The sequence below is a fragment of the Polyergus mexicanus genome, unplaced genomic scaffold, assembly GCF_030449975.1.
Source record: "Polyergus mexicanus isolate NDT 795.1 unplaced genomic scaffold, iyPolMexi1.0 SCAF_10, whole genome shotgun sequence".
NCBI classification, from domain to species: domain Eukaryota; kingdom Metazoa; phylum Arthropoda; class Insecta; order Hymenoptera; family Formicidae; genus Polyergus; species Polyergus mexicanus.
Genome location: NW_027223330.1, coordinates 3691645 through 3712462, shown reverse-complemented (window position 1 = coordinate 3712462; position 20818 = coordinate 3691645). Strand labels below are relative to the sequence as shown.

The 20818-nt window shown below is 43.0% G+C and overlaps 6 protein-coding genes across 6 annotated transcripts; 1 reads left to right on the top strand and 5 right to left on the bottom strand.

Annotated features, from left to right (window-relative positions):
• Positions 1-3334: 3334 nt before the first annotated feature.
• Positions 3335-5653, bottom strand: LOC138936919 (uncharacterized). The gene has a single exon (XM_070302706.1). The coding sequence runs from the start codon at positions 5651-5653 to the stop codon at positions 3335-3337; it is 2319 nt and encodes a 772-aa protein (XP_070158807.1).
• Positions 5654-5811: 158 nt separating this feature from the next.
• LOC138936918 (uncharacterized) lies at positions 5812-7914 on the bottom strand. The gene has a single exon (XM_070302705.1). It carries the CDS (start codon positions 7912-7914, stop codon positions 5812-5814), a length of 2103 nt encoding a protein of 700 aa, XP_070158806.1.
• Positions 7915-7992: 78 nt separating this feature from the next.
• On the bottom strand, positions 7993-8577 carry LOC138936917 (uncharacterized). Its single transcript, XM_070302703.1, has one exon. The coding sequence runs from the start codon at positions 8575-8577 to the stop codon at positions 7993-7995; it is 585 nt and encodes a 194-aa protein (XP_070158804.1).
• A 4048-nt stretch (positions 8578-12625) lies between these two features.
• LOC138936916 (uncharacterized) lies at positions 12626-13428 on the bottom strand. Its single transcript, XM_070302702.1, has 2 exons — positions 13334-13428; positions 12626-13229 (listed from the first exon to the last, which is right to left on the bottom strand). The coding sequence occupies exons 1-2, from the start codon at positions 13426-13428 to the stop codon at positions 12626-12628; spliced, it is 699 nt and encodes a 232-aa protein (XP_070158803.1).
• Positions 13429-14273: 845 nt separating this feature from the next.
• On the bottom strand, positions 14274-15473 carry LOC138936915 (uncharacterized). Its single transcript, XM_070302701.1, has one exon. The coding sequence runs from the start codon at positions 15471-15473 to the stop codon at positions 14274-14276; it is 1200 nt and encodes a 399-aa protein (XP_070158802.1).
• Positions 15474-18720: 3247 nt separating this feature from the next.
• Positions 18721-19950, top strand: LOC138936913 (uncharacterized). The gene has a single exon (XM_070302700.1). The coding sequence runs from the start codon at positions 18721-18723 to the stop codon at positions 19858-19860; it is 1140 nt and encodes a 379-aa protein (XP_070158801.1). The 3' UTR covers positions 19861-19950.
• Positions 19951-20818: the final 868 nt, after the last annotated feature.

Here is a 20818-nt window from a genome sequence, read left to right as displayed (position 1 = left end):
TAGCGCAACCATAGACATTAGACATATCTAGACCGAGCGTTTGCCTTTATTTAAGGAGTGGGGGTAAAAATGCACGTAGAAAAGGACATACTCTGTTTCGTGCCCCATGCGTTCTCTCTTGCTCGCGCATAGCATAGCGCTTTCTTTCATCATGCTACATGCGAGCGAGAGAGAACGCAAGGGGCATGAAACAGAGTATGTCCTTTTCTATGTGCACCTCGGCTCCCACTCCTCAACACTCTAGATATAAGTGAGGAGCACACATTTTTGCATAAGCGCATAATCATAAGCATAAGGAATTTGATTGGTCAATTTCCTTATGCATAAGGAAACAAGAAAACATAAAATAAACAATATAAAATATAAATACAATAAATAACAAATAATATAAAATATGTAACGGCAAGGCCATTACTCAGTGCGGCCGGTAAAAAAAAAAAATATATATATATATATACGTACACATATACGCATCGCTTTGTTTTCACCTAGCTCTACCTGTCTCGCTATCGCCATCTTGCTTGCCGCACGCATGCGTTCTCACCCTCGATATGCGCTATCTCTCTCGGCTATCGCTGTCTCTCTTGGCACGCTCTATCTCTCTCGTGGGGTCCCCACCGCCGGACCGACGGCGCCCAGTGGGGGACGCCGGCCGGGTATATAAGCCCAGCTGGCCGAGACATCGGGACCAGATCCTGTCCCGACATCCAACTTCTGACACCGATCTAACTACCTACCATCTTTTGGGGCTGAGGCTGAACTCAGCTCCGTCGGGTTACACCGACGTTCTACCTGGAGTCGAGGTTGCCCTCGACCTCGCCGGGTTGTACCGGCTCCTGCCTCTACCCGGAGCCAAGGCTGTACTTGGCTCTGTCGGGCTGCATCGACTTCCGTTGCCAAGGCAAGGTCCGACGTGACACTCGGCTCTGCCCGCTGCTTTGTATATATTTGCTTCTAACTAAAATAAACTATCTTTTCTATCTATACTGTGTTCTCGTAAGCTTGAGTCTCTCCTCCTCTCGAACCCGGACACCGACGAGCCGATCCGAGCGTCGAGCGAGGTGACCGCGTTACAAATATTTAATTATATTATAAATTAATTAAAATTCTATATTAGATTTTTAAATATAATAAGAAAAATAATAATTAACGATTATTTACAAAAATAATTTCCACGTTAATGTTTCTTTGGTTTCATTAACTTAAATTCTGAAATCATAAAAATGATCAATAATAATAATGAACATGCATTAGAAAATATTGGCTAAATGTGTGACTCTAAAGCAAAATAATAATAAAAAATAAAAGCAAAATTAAGTCTCATCAGATTTGTTTTGATTATTATATAAATTTTGTGCACTATACAGTTCTAATAAATGCCTAGGATCGACTTCAAAATTAGTGCAATTAATACCATCCGCTTGAAAGCTGACCGAACAACGCAAATTGCAGAAACAGTATTGTTACATAATCGGTTTCTTTTTTTATTTTTTAAATCAGTTACTGTAGAAAACATTCGTTCGGCGTCGGCGTTAGAATGAGGAAAAGAAAGAACTACTTTGACCAATAACTTTAAATTTGAAAACATTATTTCCTCATTGAAATCTTTATATGTTACTATTTTGCTCCACATATCATCAATCTCTAAAGAAGCTAATTTTTTTTCTTTCATCGTCAAAAATAGATGGTAACATTCTCTATTTAAAAGCTAATTTAGTAATATCTATATCTTCAACAATCGTGGCAATATGAGTTAAATTTTCAATTTTTATTTTATTTTCATAATAAAGAGCAATTTTCGGTTCTAAAAAATTTAAATGTTCAAAAAGAGGATCCTTGTACGGTAAACGTTTTAGCATTTCTTAAACTTGCCGTTTTATAAAAAGTTAAACATGCTAATTTCATTGACAATCTATATTCTAAAGATAATAATTCTAAAAGATTCTCACATTATGGTCCCACGTATATATTTTCCAAATTTAATATATTTCATTGCTTTGAAATATATTCTATGTTTTTGAAATAAAAAAATGTTTACTTTGCAAAAATATCTTTCATATTATACGGAAAACATATTAATGTAATTGTTAAATTGTTTTACTGGGGGGGGGGGAGAATCCCGTTTGCCTATATTCTCGATTGTCAACAGCTTCGTTTGCCAACATTCCCGATTGCCTGTAGAGCGATTGTCTACAAGCATTATTGCGTACATGTAAAAATTAAAAATACGGACATACGTTTGCACACATGACGTTATTGCGCACATACACATTGCACATATGATATTATTGCACACATAAAGTAAGGAAATTATATTAACGTTTTGCATATATGATTTTATTGCGCATATATAGATTGCACACATGACCGTATTGCACACATAAAATAACAACTGGACACTGTACGATTGGATACCGCACGATTAGACACCGCATGACTGAGCATCGCAAACCCATATGGAATCTCACTTCGCATTAAAAAGTATATGCGTGTGTAGCCGCGCCTTCGATTTACACGTCCACATTAACAGAATTTATTTGTTTCGCCGATCGGAGAGATAGGACGTAATTGATTTGTCCGGGTTTAGTTTGTTGAACAGTATTTATTCCTTTCGACACCAACTCCCGGACCGTCTTAGGTAATCGCACGCGACAGCAAGATATGAGCGGACACACGAATTATCGTTTAATTATAACTTTATGAGCGTGAGGCGTTCGGTGTGCTCCCGGTGAAGGCTTGCGACGAAGTGTCTAAACGAAAAACCCTTCTTTCCGATCCACGCACAAGAATCCCGGTTGATACGGGTACTACAAAAAAGGAGGAATTTCGATCGTTCGATTCCGAGAGCCAATCGGCTATCGACAACGAGGTGTTTGTCAGAATCGAACGATACGAAGAAACCGCAAAAACGGAATGAAAACAAGGCTTCGCACGTAACGTCTCGCTTTAGAACGTTCGAGAAACAGAATTAATAATATAATTTATAAAACGCTTACTTTCTTGAACATCCCGCTCGCCTCGTATACCGGGTAGGTTACGAAATAACTGGTTAAATCCTACCAACATAATCGATACACGGCATCTTAATGATAATTCTCGATCAGACGGTCCGAAGAGCTCTACAGCAAATTTTTCAACATACAATAATAGGAAAAGAGTACCGATAAAGATCGTTGGTGATTCAATCGAAATACATGAGTTAACTTAATCAGTAAATCTTAGCATAGGGTTATTTACATAGGCGTTCTTAGAATAGATATATGTACATATACAGAGCGTGACGATAATTAAAGTCAAACTTAATTATTAACGCATAAAGAAAACGCAAATTAATTTAAGAGCCAGTGTCACTTGATATCGGTAGCTGACAGATCTGCGTTATTGGTCGCTTTAGAGTGGTTTTGGCAGTACGCAATGTAACTACTCGGACATGCCCATCCGATCCCGGATGTACGTCTAATATTCGGGCAAGTTCCCATTTCGAAGGAGGTGCCAAATTATTTTTCAACAATACCAGCTCGTTAATTTTGAGCTCCGGTTTGTTTTCTTGCCATTTACGCCTTTGTTGCAATGTATGCAAATAATCAGAAGACCAAGAACGCCAGATCTGCTCTAAAATCGCACGCACTTGCTGCCATCGAGACAGCCGATTCGAATCGATATCTAAAACAGATTCTTCAGGCGGACTTACTAACGGGCGACCGACTAAAAAATGACCCGGAGTTAACGCGGAAAAGTCATTCGGATCATCATGTAACGCGGAAATCGGGCGGGAATTTAGGCAAGCCTCGATTTGACACAGCAGCGTAGCGAACTCGATCTGCGATAATGTTCGGGAACCAATCGCTCGTTTCAAATGAAACTTTAATCCTTTGACACCGGCTTCCCAAAGTCCGCCGAAATGCGGAGCAGAGGGAGGTATAAAATGCCATTTTATGTTATCATTAGCGATAGCGTCTTGTATTTGAGGGTCGGCGACAAGTCGCTGAAAGGTAGTGTTTAATTCGCGGTCCGCGCCTTGAAAATTAGTGCCGTTATCACTGTACATGTCGGATGGAAGACCGCGACGGCTTGCAAATCTCCGAAAGGCGGAGAGAAAACCGTTAGTAGCGTAATCATCTACGTATTCTAAATGGACGGCCTTTGTCGAGAGACAAATAAAAACGGCAACATAATATTTTTTGGATCGTTGACCGCGGCCGACTGACGGAATAATATTCATCGGCCCGGCGTAATCGACGCCTGTGTGCGAGAACGGAGCCGAAGGCGTGACGCGGGGCTGGGGGAGATTCCCCATCAGCTGTTGCGAGGTACGTGCGCGTTCGCGTACGCACTTTACACAACTACGTATAAGAGATTTTACACTGGTGCGCGCTGAAATTATCCAATAATTTTGGCATAAAATTCTTAACATCAATTGAGTGCCTCCATGAAGAGAGGCTTTATGAGCTTGAGCGATTAATAAATCCGAAATTCGATGTTTCGGTAAAATGATAGGGTGCCGTTCATCATAACTGAGTGACGAATTGTCAATCCGCCCGCCAAGGCGAATTAATTTATCTTTCCCGAGAAAGGGATAAAGCGATAACAAAGAACTGGATCTTGGCAGTAAACTTTTATCGTTTAACGCTTGAATTTCGGATGGAAAATGACGTTGTTGCACGTAACGGAGCCAAAACAAGGAAGCTTCTTTGAGTTCGGCAGCGGACAAGCACGTCGTATTCACGTTCGTATTGGTCGCGCGACATTTTAGATTATTAATAAAACGTTGCACGCGTGCCGTGACTCGAATTAACTTCTTCCATGTAGAGACTTCGTTCGGTAATTTCCACTCCAGAATATGTTGAGCATGACAAACGATCATATTTCGCGTTTCGGTTTCGATTATCTGACGATCGGCCTCAAGTTGATCTTTTAATTTATCATGGATCGGCCACGCGGTAGAAGGGGAACGCAACCAGGCAGGGCCGGCCCACCAAAGTTCGAAATCGCGGAGTTCAGCGGGTGACAAACCTCGCGATGCGCAATCCGCTGGATTTTCTTTAGATGGGACGTGATTCCATTTAATCGACGGCAGCCGAGTTTGTACTTCCGATACACGATTTGCCACATAAGTAGTCCATCTTGATGGATGGCCTCGTAACCATGCGAGCGCGACCGAAGAATCTGTCCATCCGTACATCGGAATATGCTGCAAATTTAACGATTTTTGCGCGAATTCTAACAATCGAGTTAATAAGACTATGACATTTAATTCTAGACGCGGCACGCTAATCGTTTTAATCGGCGCTACCTTTGATTTTGCGGTTATTAAGACTACTGAAAACTCGCTGAGCGATCGGAGAATTCTTAAATAAACGACAGCGGCGTACGCTCGATTAGACGCGTCGGCGAATCCGTGCAACTCGATAGCCAAATTTTCCGGATGCATTCCAGTCCATCGCGGAATGCGAATTTCTTTTAAATTTATGAATTCCGCACAATATTTTTTCCAGGGCTCTAACAAGTCCGCCGCGATAGGAGAATCCCAATCGAGTTTTCTTAGCCACAGTTCTTGAATCATAATTTTCGCGGTAATTATTACCGGAGAAACCCATCCCAGTGGATCGAAGAATTTCGCGATAAATGATAGTATCAAACGTTTCGTATTCATATTGACCGAAGGTGACTCGATTTGAAAACGAAACGAATCTTCTCGTGGTATCCACTCAAGTCCGAGCACCTTAAGCGTATCATCCTTATCGAATGTACGATAGCGAGTTCATGCTCTCCCGGAGGAATGTCTGTTAATAATTCTATAGAATTGGCAGCTCATTTGCGTAAATGAAAACCGCCTCGCGCCATCAATTTCGTAAGCTGATCGCGACTTTCCTTTAGCGACGGAACTTCATCGGCGCCAAATAGAACGTCGTCGACGTAAATAAAATCTTGTACTATTGTTTGTGCTTTTGGAAAGGAATGACCTTCGTCGATAGCTAATTGATTGATAACGCGCATGGCTAAATACGGAGCTGGAGCAGTACCGTATGTAACTGTAAGCAATCGATAAGATTGTATCGGAGAATTAATATTAGATCGCCAAAAAATCCGCAAAAAATCGACATCGTCTCGATGAACGCGGATCTGTCGAAACATCTTTTCGATATCGGCGGTGTACACATAACGAAATTGACGCCAACGAAGGATAATTGAGGACAAATCGCGTTGTAATTTAGGCCCGGTCATTAAATGATTATTTAATGTAGAACCATTGCTCGTTTTGCACGACGCGTTAAATACTACGCGAAGTTTCGTCGTGCTGCTAGACTCGCGTAGTACCGGATGATGCGGTATATACACCGCTTGGTTAAGCGTCGGATTTTCGTCGGAGACAGATTCCATATGACCCATAGATTTATATTCATTTAAGAAAGAATGATAGGGTTTCGCGAGATCCGGATTTTTTCGTAGGCGTTGTTCTAATTTCGAATAAAGAAGCGCGGCAGTTTCGCGCGAAGCTTCTATATCGAGCGGAGGGTTGGTTTTAAATGGTAACCGTATTATATAGCGGCCGTCTTCGGCACGCTGATGTGTTTCGATAAAATGTTGTTCGCATTTTTTATCTTCTTCCGACAGCTGAAGTTCGGAAGAAATTTCCTCGATCTCCCAAAATTTTTGAAGGAGAGAATCGAGCGAAGGAATTGTTACGCAATTTAATGAAGTCGCGGAGCCGGTAATTGAATTAGAAGTGCCGGTAGGACCGGATAATATCCATCCTAAAGCAGTAAGCTGGGCCGTCGGAGTTCCGGTCGGACCATGTTTTATCTTTTGCTTTAATAACGATCCATATAAATCTGATCCGATGAGCAGATGGATCGGATGATTGCTAAACGGATCCGGATCCGCGAGAGATAATTTCCGTAAATGCGGCCAATAATCTACGGTTTTAGTCTTTGAGCCAGCGTATGACGTAATTTTTTGATATACGAAAGCAGTCAAAGAAAAGGTTGAGGAACCTCGCCCATTACAAGACTCGAGAGTAAGAGACACCTGAGATTTCGCTACGCCACTGTATCGTTCGCCGAAACACTGTACGTGGAGGCTTGCGCGAGAACGTTTCGTGCGCATAGTTTGACACAACGATTCCGAGATAAAGCTAACAGCCGAGCCTTGATCTAATAACGCACGAACTTTAAATTTACGTCCTTCGATGGTACGAAGTATTACCCATGCGGTGGCTAGTAACACGTTCGGCGGATTTTTCAGCGGCGAATGAATCGTTTGAACGGAAGCGACGGCGGTCTCGTTCTTTATCTCAGGGGCGGCTGAGCCGCTAGGTTGAGCGTTAAGCGCTTTGTTTTCCGAAACAGAATTTTCACGAATCTTCTGTACTGGTATATTCGAGTCACGATGCAAGAGCGTATGATGTGCTCGTCGGCACAAATTACAGCGTTTTTTGCTCTTGCAAGAGGTCGGGAAATGGCCGACCTTTAAACAATTAAAACAACATTTGTGTGATTTGAGAAACTGAGTTCTCTGTTCGACGGATTTACGCTTAAACTCGTCGCATAACATCAAATTATGATTGCCGGAACAATTCAAACATTTTTCGGTGGCTACGTTATTCACCGAGGCCCGATTAGAGCCTTTATTTTTATGAGACGAAGTGTCGGCATTTAACTTAGAATGATCGGTTAGTCCTCGAATTCGCAGCGTCATAAAATCTCGAATCTCTTCATACGTCGGAGATGCGGTTGATTTACCGCGTTGCAGATTCCACTCATTATGTGTGCGTGGACTAAATTTTTGCGAAACAATATAGACTAATAAGTCATCCCATTTTTCAACAGGTCTGCCTAAATTTGTTAACGCGGCTAATGACGCGGCAACGGTATCGCGTAAACTTTTGAGTTCGACAGCGGATTCCGTTTTCATAATAGGCAAATCAGCGAAAGCATGAATATGCGCATGAATAATCGCGTTTTGATTATCGTACTCTTCGATAAGTAATTTTCACGCACCATCGTAATTTGCGTCTGCAATCTTAACATGATTAATTAATACAGCGGCTTCGCCCGTGACACTGGCTTTTAAATAATGTAATTTCTGCGTATTCGACAGCGATTCTTTCGAGGCGACGAGCGATTCGAATATTCCGCGGAAGTTTTCCCATTCCGCGAAATTACCGGAAAATTTCGGCAACGGGATTCGTGGTAATTGCAATGAAACCGTACCAGACAATTCGCGAGAAGAAATGTCGCTTACCGTTGATGCCGCATTTGGGTCGCACCGGGAGAATTTACCTATCACGTCTGCGAGGTAGTCCGCCGCTTCGTGGTAGACGTCCTCGGCCGTAAAGAATTCCTCCTCGATGAAGTATGGGACTGTACGCTGTTCGTCGGCCGTTGCTATTTGCTGAAGCTGGACGTTGAGACGTTGACACCTTTCCCATAATGTCTCCAAGGCGTCCAGTCGACTCTTCGCCTTGTATTGCGTGATGTTGGCCTTGCCCATTTTCTTAAAGTTGGGGAACACTCGCTTCATCGAGCTTATTGTAATAGATTGCTCGATGAGGAGGCCCTGCAGCGAGTCCGTCATGATGGTAGTCATATAAGATGAAGCCTTTCAGCAACAATTTACCACCTGGTGGTTGTAGAGATGCTGAAGCGTGACGACTGGTCCGTCGCACGCGGATGTGCGAAGACGCACTATAATTTTCACTTAACCGTGCCGCGCGCTAAAGCGTGCGACAACTATGTGTGACTGCGGATTACGCAGGTCGCACTCTGAGGTGCGAAGTGCTAAAGAGCACAAAGATTGCACTTAAGCTGTGCAAAGCGCTAAGAAGCGCGAGATTTGCGCGGCACTGCGGATTACGCAGGACGCACTTTGAGGTGCGGAGTGCTAAAGAGCACAAAGATTGCACTTAAGCTGTGCAAAGCGCTAAGAAGCGCGAGATTTGCGCGGCACTGCGGATTACGCAGGGCGCAAATAATAATGATACGTTGTGCTTAAGAGCACAACTTTAATAATGCAAAGGGATGCAAGGTTGACTTCGCGCACTTTATTTTCCCGGAAGTCCTTTCAACGCACTCGCGTTATTATTTACGGCAGCGGAATGCGGATAGATGTTTTGATATCGCGCACCGTCTCCGTCTCGCGATAGTTTTTATAAGTGCTGTTACCTTAGCGTGTCAGCGTTCTCACTCGCACTCCGCGAACTGATTACCGAATCACTATCTGTTTTTCCAAAATCCGGCTCGAAGGACCATTTAATGTAGCCGCGCCTTCGATTTACACGTCCACATTAACAGAATTTATTTGTTTCGCCGATCGGAGAGATAGGACGTAATTGATTTGTCCGGGTTTAGTTTGTTGAACAGTATTTATTCATTTCGACACCAACTCCCGGACCGTCTTAGGTAATCGCACGCGACAGCAAGATATGAGCGGACACACGAATTATCGTTTAATTATAACTTTATGAGCGTGAGGCGTTCGGTGTGCTCCCGGTGAAGGCTTGCGACGAAGTGTCTAAACGAAAAACCCTTCTTTCCGATCCACGCACAAGAATCCCGGTTGATACGGGTACTACAAAAAAGGAGGAATTTCGATCGTTCGATTCCGAGAGCCAATCGGCTATCGACAACGAGGTGTTTGTCAGAATCGAACGATACGAAGAAACCGCAAAAACGGAATGAAAACAAGCCTTCGCACGTAACGTCTCGCTTTAGAACGTTCGAGAAACAGAATTAATAATATAATTTATAAAACGCTTACTTTCTTGAACAGCGTGGAAGAAGTATCTTCCGCCCCCCCTGCGAGGGACTCCACTATAAAAAAACTAGATACATTGGTTTACATTGAACCGCTCTTTACATGGAAAGTTGTAAACCCATGTGGAACCTCACTTCGCATTAAAAAGTGTTTGTTTTTTATTGCGAAGAGAGGTTGCGTGGATTTGCGGTACTCACAATTATGTGGAATCCAATCGTGCGGTATCCAATCGTACGGTGTCCAATTGTTATTTTATGTGTGCAACACGGTCATGTGTGCAATCTATATGTGCGCATTAAAATCATGTGTGCAAAACGTTAATACAATTTCCTTATTTTATGTGTGTAATACGGTCATGTGTGCAATAAAGTCACGTGTGCAAAACGTTAATTCGATTTTCTTATTTTACGTGTGCAAAAATATTATGTGTGCAATGTATGTGTGCGCAATAATGTCATGTGTGCAATCTGTATGTGCGCAATAAAATCATGTGTGCAAAACGTTCCAATACAGCACCAAAAGATTGCAAAAATGTTGCATAGATCTTACATTGAAACATTGTAATATTGCATAGAAGTTGCGAAATGTTTTTGCAATGTTACTTGTTGTGCCTCTCCGGGTACAACGGGATTTTTCGGGATGATCCAAGGGTTTGGCTCGTCTTAGGAGTAGGGACTCCGAGCGTCGAGAAACACGAGGCAAAGATTCCGTGTAAAGAGATTTTTTTGTACAGCTTTCGTATCGTAGAGTTCGGTTCGGTGATGCTCCGGCGATGTAACAGTGTCGGCGAGTAGTAGAACTAGGAGAGTTCTAACGCAGGTCCTCCGAGGGGTATGCGGGGCGAGGGGAAACCGTGCGGGCGAGGGGGCATGACGTCACGCGGGCGGAGGGGGATTTTGGCGGCGCGGGGGAATGCCGACAAGGTAATATAGTTTTTCAAACAGAAACAAAAAAAAAACATTATCCTTTTCATTTTTCTAAGAAGATGGGCTTATTGGGGGTCGGGATATGTTTATAATCGGCTTATGTATTACAAAGATGGGATGCCGATGTCCGGATCCTCGAATTTACATTATATTATATTATATTATATTATATTATAAACAAATAGCGTCTCGTAAGATTGCACGTGCGGCCGAATCGGCGCGGTGTATTACAAAGGCGGGTTATTATATTTATATTATATTATGAACAAATAGCGTCTCGCAAGATTGCACGTGCGACCGAATCGGCGCGGTGTCCTCTTCATTTCTTTTCTAGGAAGAGGATAAAGAAGAGAAAAAAACAAACAAAAAAAAAGATATAATAAAAGATAAAAGATTAGCGGAATTTTTTGGTGGAAAAACTAAAAGATACCGACTAGATAATAAAGTTCTTCTAACAAAATACCCAACAAGCACAGCTGCACATAATGACAATAATTTTTTCTAACGAAATATTCAATAAACACGGCTGGATCCGCAGCAATAAAAATACTCATAAGAAAATAGAATTTTCTCTAACATGATCACGTGCGAAGGAACCCTCGAACCGATATCCAAACGCACCAATCGACGATTACTACGAGTAAAATACGAAAAGTAGGAGAAACACCCCGTCTAATGAGAACACTGGCATGATTTTTAACTTATTAAAGTTGGAAGATCCCCACTTATGCACAAGTCCAATTCGTTAAATCTTAGAGAGACCTTACTCCCACGCAATTTTTTAGGAAGAGCCGATTTTATCATTGTGAAAATGGAAAGAAATAATTTCGAGGCAATATTAGACGAGTCGCCTTTTTTCCGATGCGACAGGACACTCTCATCTGAACCAGTGACAACATTACGTGGTGAAGTAAAGTGAAGTGAAGTGAAGTAAAGTTACAAAAATATCTGTCAATAATAAGACATCCGTTTTTAAATATGCCATCGCTGATCGATGCTGTTTTGTGTCGAGGCCGCCTTAATGCGGCATGGTGGGCGGAAGACCTCGTGATGGGGCTACTGAGAGCCATTTTAAATCTGGTGGTTTTTCAAAGAGTGAGTAATATTTGTTTTATATTAAAATTATGTTTTATATATGATATCAATTATTTCTAATATATTATATATTATAATATATTATAATATATTTTAATTTTGATTTATAGTATCAATATGCGGGCGATATACAAATTCCGGGGTTTATAAATATTAAAAACCGGCAATATTTGAGAGCGTTGCGGCGACACGACCGCGAATACGCACAAGACGTTTGGCAAGACAACGGCTCCGACGGTCTCTATTTAGACCTGAGACGTCTCTTCGGTCTCGAACCCTACGAGGAGGACATAGAGGAATTATGGGGTTGATTGTAAGTATCTATTTTAAAAAAATATAAAATATTAAAAAAAAATTAAATTAGTATAATAATAAGACTTTTATTTTTCTGTTTCAGAAGGAGCGCCGCCTGTATATATATATATATATATTTTTATTATTTTTTATTTTCATTATTTTTTTATTTTTATTATTACTTTTAACACACACACACACACACACACACACACACACACACACATTTGTATTATATACACAATTTCAAATAAATATTATTATTATTATTATTATTATTAGATTTTAAATAAATATTATTATTATTATTATTAGATTTTAAAAATGTCGATTATTTCTGTGCTTCCTTCTTTCCTTTTCCTACTCGTGCATGTCTCGCGCTATCTTTCTCCCACACCTATAGAATGCTTTCCTTTTCCTACTCGCGAACGCCTCGCGCTATCCTTCTCCCACCCGGTCGCGCCACAGTTACATATCTATCTTATATGCGGGGAAAGGAAGCGAAAGAAATAAATATTTTTTTCTTTTCATTTTTTTTAGCACATTTATTAATGTTAAAATACATCACCTCGTCTCAAGGTTTCAGACAAAATTTCATCCACAGCATAAGCCAATAGTTCGCAATCTATGATAGATGTTTTATCAAAAACATCGCGCAAGATTTTAACAGCATTATCTTTCTCGACGCCAAACATATTACCTTGCAAATTAACAACAAATCGATCGAAACTCTCATTTACAGCTTCTAAATTCTCGCACAGCTTCACATATTCATGATTAACACAGTGTTCGAGTTCGAATAAGAAAAATATAGTTGACGGTTTCATGTACAAGCAAGAATCGCGCAACGTAAGTTTTACAACACTCGTATCGTGTATTTTAACAATCTCGATTGTTAAATCGTTAATCCATATTGGTATATGATCGGGCGTTCGCACAAGTCGTTCAACGTCCACTCGTTTCAGCATTAGCGATTCCCATGTGTCAATAGATAATACGATTTGATTGCCTCGATTATCGCCGAGATGTAATTCCACGTAAGATGTGATTCCACGCTGTGATTCAACGCTGATTCCAATATCCAAGTATTTATACGTAGTGCGCGTCAAAGCGAATCTGCGTACCAAAATACGTGGTATACAACGAGGTTTACCGTGTCTGAAAAATACGATTAAATATGAAATAGCATGGAAAAAACATAATATATATATATATATATATATATATATATATATATATATATGAAAATTTGTGATACTTACAAATCAAGCGGTTTCTTGTACGGCCTAATTTCATCTCGAGGAACGTAATAATTCATGCGTCTGCCACCGTTGCTGTTTCCTTCGGCGGAGTACATTTCTCTAAGTTATGAGAAGTAGAACGGTTGACGCGACACTGATCGTGTAAAAACTAACCGAGTATACGCTTATTTTCAAAAATATGATGTGGTGGGAGATTAATGCTCAAAAAATTTAGGAGAAGGGGCAACGATCAATGTTAAAAGAATTCTTAGAAATAACTTGCGAGGAAAGGAGTGGGGAGAATAAGAAATAAAAAACATTAAATACGTTTATACATTTTATTTATAAAAATATTTATTTAACGTTGCAACCACCAGTTAAATATTTTTAATACATTCTGTAACGCGCAATTCTTAACATGTTTTCCACATCGTATAGTATTAGTAACATCTAGATTATTTAAAGATTCAATATCTTCGTAATCAGCATCCAAAGTCTCGATGATTAGGTTTTCTCTCGCATAATTCTCAAGTAAATCCACCAGCCATTCTCGTTTCTGGCATCCCTTGACGTACACGAGAGTCGACGTATCGCCATCCTCTTCTGTTCCAAGCACGGCTGATGTAATCAAGCGTTTAGCCATGCTGTACGGTACGTTTCCGTCTTCCCATCGTAATCCATGGTGATTCGCGATCAGCCAGGAAGCACACGATTTGTCGGATTTTGTGAGGAGATTCCATGGTAGGGGGTATGTAAAAATGTAATGCGCCAGAACGGTCCCCTTTCTCAGCACCGCCACCTCCTTTACGACAAATTTCATCCCGACGAAGAATCCTTGTAGGTCCACGAACGTTGGTACGGACATGACGTTTTTTATATCAACACGTCAAGAAGAAGAAGACTGCGATTGATCCTGATGTATTATAGATTTTATATCGTCTCATTCTCCCCTCCCCCACACTTAGGTGATTTTGCGCACAACATTGGTCAACGGGTTGTACTGAATCACGCGATCGTGTATGATGAGGCAGTACGCTGTGGTATTCGGCGGCACGTTCTCCTTACACTCGAATTCCAATCTCACATCCACGGTTGCGCTTTTGACCGATTCGTTTTGTCGAGAGCAATCGATGATCACGAATGGACCGTTACGTAAAAATTGCGTGACGGTGAGACTCGGCTCGAGATACTCGTATCCGTAATAATTTTTGCAGAAACGTTGATACGTGTCGTACAAAATCGACCATCTGTTTTTATCGAAATCCAGATTCATATCGTCGTACGGATAACATTCCGAGTTCAGATAGAGTTTCACGTTGGTCAATTTGCAGTCGTCGAATCGACTCGTATCCTCGGACATGACGTTCTTCCGACCTGTCTGCAGAACAAAAACAACGTATCGCGGCTTCTCCAGCTGAGTCGCGGTCTTAATGGGCCACGAATGTTTGGTTGTACGCTGCAATAGCGGAAATTCGTACAGATCCCACGAGCGGAAACCCATACTGAGGTATTGTCCGCTTTCCAAGGCGCGCAGCATCGATAACTTGTTAATCTCGTTCAATACGACGTGCGGCATTCGCCATTGTATCTTGAATATGTCGATCACAGGCTCCAACACCAAATTTCCAATCAGGCAATTGTTATCGTTGCGCGATCGTATTAAGATCAATTCGTGACGAGCGTTAATCACCACGCGCCTGTAATCCTCGCAAAATCCCAATAACATGTAGAGCGGTACGCAAAAATTAAAGTATCCATTCGTGTTAATAGGCGAATCCCAGCCGGCGTTTCTCATAATCACGGTTCTATCGGATGATATCGTTACATAGTTCTTGAGTGTGCTGGTTATTCCCACATTTCTGCTACGATCAATCTCCACACCGTCGAGTTCGTATCGAATCTCATCAAACATGAACGCGACGCAATTATTCCCCAGTACAACATCAAACCCTTCAGCTGGTTTGTTTATCACTAGTTTTCCCTCGATGTACAGAAAACTCTCATACGGCAAAGTATACAGATCCTGTTGTTGTATGGGTATTCGTATCTCATCGCTGTGCTCAAACGTCGTATTGGCGTACGGGTTGTACGTGTGAGTCTCGATCTTGACGATACGATCGTCAAAGACCGGTTCACCTCCGATATTAAGGATATCGGTCATGTTTTCTTAGATATTTCGCACCGCGAATCCCAAAGATTGTAAAAATTTAACGTTCGATGCGTTAAGCTTCTTTCTGATCTTTTTAGCGCAACCTAATGATGGTGATGATGATGATGATGATGATGATCGGATGATATCATCAATCGGTACCGTAAAGATATTATTATCTTTCGCGTGTTTCGAGTCGTTCAACACGAGCATCTCATGTATCGCACGCTAATTTTGTCGCCGTCGTACGTGCAATCTGATGGTAATCTCTTCTCCTCGAAAATCGAGCAATCGTCCGTCTTGATCCGCGACGCGTATCGTTAGATCCGTAATGCTCCGCGCGATGATCGGCAGGTAAATGATCTGCGCCGGCGTTTCCGATATCTTATATCCTGGCGGAACGCTCGGTGAAAATTCATGTATCGTATGAACACGTTTGCCGTTGCTGAATGCACCCGCGGTCACGTTACACTCTACGCGGATAATGTTTACGTTGATGATATTAATCGGTATGTCCGATTGATACCACTGTTTCGGTTGCAATATACGCTTCGACGAGAATCCCAGCAGCAATCCAATATTGTTGGGTTTGTTAAAGTTTACTCTGAATGCGCACTTGATCTCGCTATTCATCGTATTGTAATTAGCACGGAGCACTATCGGGTATTCTACAGCCTCATCTTCGTCACCGTTCGCTTGAACGGTCTCCTCTCGCGATATCAACGTGATATCACCGCGTTTGTCGACACGATTGCCGGAGCGAACTACGCGTCGCGGGCGTTTCCGTGAAATTGCACGTTTCAAAAACTCGTGTATTGCGTGTATCTCGTACGATCCCTCGGGAATCGTAATTTCCGTGTCATCTTCATCGAAATAAAATTTATTATTCGAGGAATTCACGTTCGATATCGTATGATAAGTTTCAAAATTAGTTAGACCGAGCTCGTAATCACCGTCGCTCAAATCTACAGCTGGATGGTAGTGTGCCGCGAGGACGCTACTCTTCCCAGTTAGCGTGAATGTCATAGACATGTCGACAAAACTGTTTAACGAATACTGAGTCTTAACGGCGCATCGTCAGGCTTTAAATTCACACCGATTGCCGTCGACCGTTCGGAGAAACCGCAGGCACAATTGTCCGCAGATGCTTTGATCGTAAGTTTGAAAGGACGTGCGATTGTACTCGATCTTCGTAACGTTCCGTCCGAAATATCGCACCAATTCATTCGGCGGTCGAAGATTACCAAAACCGTCGAAATATATAGCACGATTTCCCCTCTTTGCGTACGCTACCCAATGAGTACCCGGTCCTTTGGTGATATCCAAATTCACGATGCCGCTCTCGTTTCGATATATACCACCGATCGGTAACGAATCACGCATGAAAACCCCTCTAAAGTACGGTATACGCATACGTTTCGCCAATTGTTCTAATTGTATGTTTGTTGTCACACCCGTGGGCATTTTTAGCGTCTTTTCGACGTTTTTTTTTTTTTTCTTCGCTGCCACTCCTTGTCCACGTTTGTACGGACCGAGATACAGTCCCTGTCCGTATTTATACGGAGCGAGATAAAGTCCGCTGCCTTCCATCGCGCGATCGTGACGTTGCAGCTCCTCCAACTGACGGCGCGCGGCTTTGCTGTCGTTCACCGCCTTGGCCACGCCGGCCGCTCCACCGATCAAGGATCCGAGCGCGCCCAACATTGGTAGAATCGGCAATACACCACCTCGTTTCGCTGTCGGAAGTATCCGTTTTTTCGTCGGCCTTTTCCGCGTAGTCCTCGTCTTCGTCTTCGTCTTCGTCTTCGTCTTCATACCCATACCGATTTTTGTCTTGGTTTTCATCGCTGCCCAAACAGCTGTGGCTGCGGCTCTCTCACCGAGAGTCGAATCTTTCGCAACGATGCGTTTTCGCGCTCTCTCGGCGAGTATCTTGTCAGCCGCGTGTCTCTCGGTGAGATCGTTGCTCCGGGAGTACGCTATATCGTGCTCGCAGCACGCCGCGTCCAATGGATTTATACCCCGATTACCTCTCGCCAATCGTTTTTCCAAATGAGTGCCCGGACCGCAAAACTGATAGCCGGGAATATGTAACTCGAAAGGAAGTGCGTTTATCGCACGATTTAAGAAACCACAACCTCTTATAATTTTTCCTGGCATTTGTCACAATTTTTTATTAACGGTGTTGGACCGTCGATGTGCGTTCGCTGCCACGGTTGATTGTAATGTTCGTAACAGCGTCGATATTGTTGAACCTCTGAGTCAGCTTTTATATGTTCGGGAAGCTTGTCCCACATGTAGTGGACGTGATCGCCGCACATTCGCAACAGAACGACTTTCGGCACAAATTGTAACTGTTCGGCGCTCAAATTGCAAATATCGGAAGGTCTCAACAGCAGCACGAACATTTTTGTTACTGAGCGATTTGCGGTTCCGCGCATCTATAAATAGGCGTTCGATCCAGCATTCCTCAGTCGACAGTGTGAAAATGAGATTCGTGCGACAACCTTTGGCGATACGCGTGACGAATTGCGACGACAGATTACGATCGATGGGGGACAACGCGGAGATGCGCAAGCATGGTACGATGCTACCGACTACTATACGCGCGATCGTTTGTGGCCCCTCGAATTGTGGTAAAACCAACGTTCTAATAAGCCTGCTGGAAAGTCCGCACGGTGTACGTTTCGAAAACGTGTACGTGTACTCGAAGTCGTTGCAACAACCGAAATATCGATATCTGGAAAATTTGTTGACATCGATCGACGAAATCGGCTACTTCACATTCTCCAACAACAGTGACGTCATTCCGCCGAGCGAGGCGCGTCCAAACTCGATCTTCGTGTTCGATGACGTGGCATGCGATAAGCAAAATGCGGTGAGAGAGTATTTTTCAATGGGTCGACACTCGAGCGTTGACTGCTTTTATCTCTGTCAGACGTACGCGAGAATACCTAAACATCTAATACGCGACATCGCGAACCTGCTGATCCTGTTCAAACAGGATGGTACCAACCTGAAACACGTGTACAACGATCACGTGAATACCGACATGCCGTACGATGAATTTTGCGCGTTGTGTCGCGATTGTTGGCAGCGCAAGTACGGATTCGTAGTAATAGACAAGGACAGTTCGCTCAACGATGGTCGATACAGAAAAGGATTTAACGTGTTCGCGATACCGCAAAACGATTAGTTGTTGCCGATACTTCGTCGGGGTGAAACGTGAAAGAGAGATTGACATTTTTGTTTTTCCGCGATGGCTGCGATCGATAAGAACGAGGATATTCGCGAGCGCGAGAAGATTGCGAGGGCAATTGTGAAAACCAGCGAATCGATTCGCAAGAAACATCGCGCTTTGAAGACCGGTAAGATCGAGGAGGATATCGTGTTGGATAGACGCTTTAGACCTCTCATTGAGCCGTTACAAAAGATCGTCGACAACTCTAGTTCGATCGCGGTGAAGAACGAGCCTGCGAGTAACACCGACGCGGGGATCGAAGCGTTGTCCATCCCGAAGCGCGAGAAGGATGATGATGATGATGATGATGATGATGTGACACCGCAAAAGAGAAAACGATCAAACGTCAGGTCGGATCGCTCACCGACACCGCATAAATCGAAACGATTGGACGCTCCACTGGATGTACCGCTGATAACCTATACACCGTCCGCGTCAATGAGAACTATACAACCTACGATGCCCGAATTATTCAGGAGCCAGGATGTTTTTGAAACCACGGACGACTCGCTCATAACATCCGTTCGAAATCAGTTGCAAACGCCGGAAGGTCAAGAAACGTTGCGAGATCAATTAGGTCCACTGGGTCAAAGGTACATCTGGCCTATCTTGAGCGGCGATCAAGAGAGTGGTATAGACAACGTGTACGGTGTTTATCTCGACAAGAATGGAATGATGTTCGGTAATAAACGTTTTGACGTGGACAACGCGGATAGCATAATTATCGACGGCATACGATACGTCGGCACACCTGGTCTTTACGAGTTGATCTTTAAGAAATTTCCCGATGATGTCATCTATACGGAGGATGATAAGCAAACGTACAAGAGCATGCTGTTGACGACGAGCGCGCATAAACGCAATCACGATGCACACGGTCGATTACTGAGTAACAGGGGATACAAGTACAAAGAAATAATCGCAAAGTTGATACCGATCGAACCCAAAAGAACAAAATCCGGAAAGGGATTATTCGCGCCTCGCAAAATGACGCTAACCGACAACAAGATTGACTACGTGCACTGGGACGATCCCAACGAGCTGGTGGATCGTCTACGATTGCTCGATGCTTCGCACCAAGCGGGTCACAACGGTCACGACAACGAGATCTTGTCGATCATCGAGGAACTTCGCGAAGCCGGCATTATTATAAATTAAACGGTGTCTCGACAAAACTAATCAATCGATCGACCGACATCGCTCGCATCGATGATGCATATCAACAAATTTGGGATATCCGAGCAGAGTAGAGACGTGACGAACGTCATTTCGTACCGTCGATGGAGTGGATTAATGAGAAGTTTCGTGCGCGATAACGCTCTGTGTCGCACCGTTACGGACTTTGACGCGAGGTCGCGCAAGATTCGTCGTGTAGCGCAACCTGTGGCTGATACCGACGTCGTCAACAAACTGTACGTGGATCAGTGCGTTAAAACGTTGAGAAATCAACTGAAAGAGTCAGACGAGAAGCTTGCTTCGTTCGAGAAAGACGTGCGTGCGTTACAGACTCTGATAAACGAGCTTCGGCATGCGAATATCGCTAGATTAGAAACGCCAACGAACGACGACGAAACGTCAACAAACGCTAACGAAACGTCAACGAAACGACGACGAAACGTCAACGAAACGCCAACGAACGACGACGAAACGTCAACAAACACCAACGAAACGTCAACGAAACGTCAACGAACGCTAACGAAACGCCAATAAAACGCCAACGAACAACAACGAAACGACGACGAAACGCCAACAAAACGCTAACAAACGACGACGAAACGTCAACGAACAACAATGGACAGCAACAAACGGATCAAGAACGGCTACGAACGGCTGACGAACGACAGCGGACGACAACGTACGGTTCAAGAACGGTTATTGGACGGTTATCTAACAGCTCAGGAACGGGTCAGGAACGGCTACGAACGAATCAGGAACGACTACCAGACGGGTCAGGAACGGCTACGAACGGCTATCGAACGACAACGAATGGTAGCGGATGATAAAGAACGACTATTGAATGACAATAAACGGAAATAAACGACTATTAAATGGTTAAAAAAGAAAAAGGGTTAGAGATATAAATCATAATGTAATTTCTTTGCACATATTATTACGC

Bases quoted from the DNA above. Each gene is read 5' to 3' on its own strand.
- LOC138936913 (XM_070302700.1), top strand. From the start codon at position 18,721: ATGGCTGCGATCGATAAGAACGAGGATATTCGCGAGCGCGAGAAGATT.
- LOC138936916 (XM_070302702.1), bottom strand. From the start codon at position 13,428: ATGTACTCCGCCGAAGGAAACAGCAACGGTGGCAGACGCATGAATTAT. The intron at 13,230-13,333 runs GTAAGTATCACA...CGTATTTTTCAG, and splicing joins TACAAGAAACCGCTTGATTT to ACACGGTAAACCTCGTTGTA.
- LOC138936919 (XM_070302706.1), bottom strand. From the start codon at position 5,653: ATGAATACGAAACGTTTGATACTATCATTTATCGCGAAATTCTTCGAT.
- LOC138936918 (XM_070302705.1), bottom strand. From the start codon at position 7,914: ATGAAAACGGAATCCGCTGTCGAACTCAAAAGTTTACGCGATACCGTT.
- LOC138936917 (XM_070302703.1), bottom strand. From the start codon at position 8,577: ATGACGGACTCGCTGCAGGGCCTCCTCATCGAGCAATCTATTACAATA.
- LOC138936915 (XM_070302701.1), bottom strand. From the start codon at position 15,473: ATGACCGATATCCTTAATATCGGAGGTGAACCGGTCTTTGACGATCGT.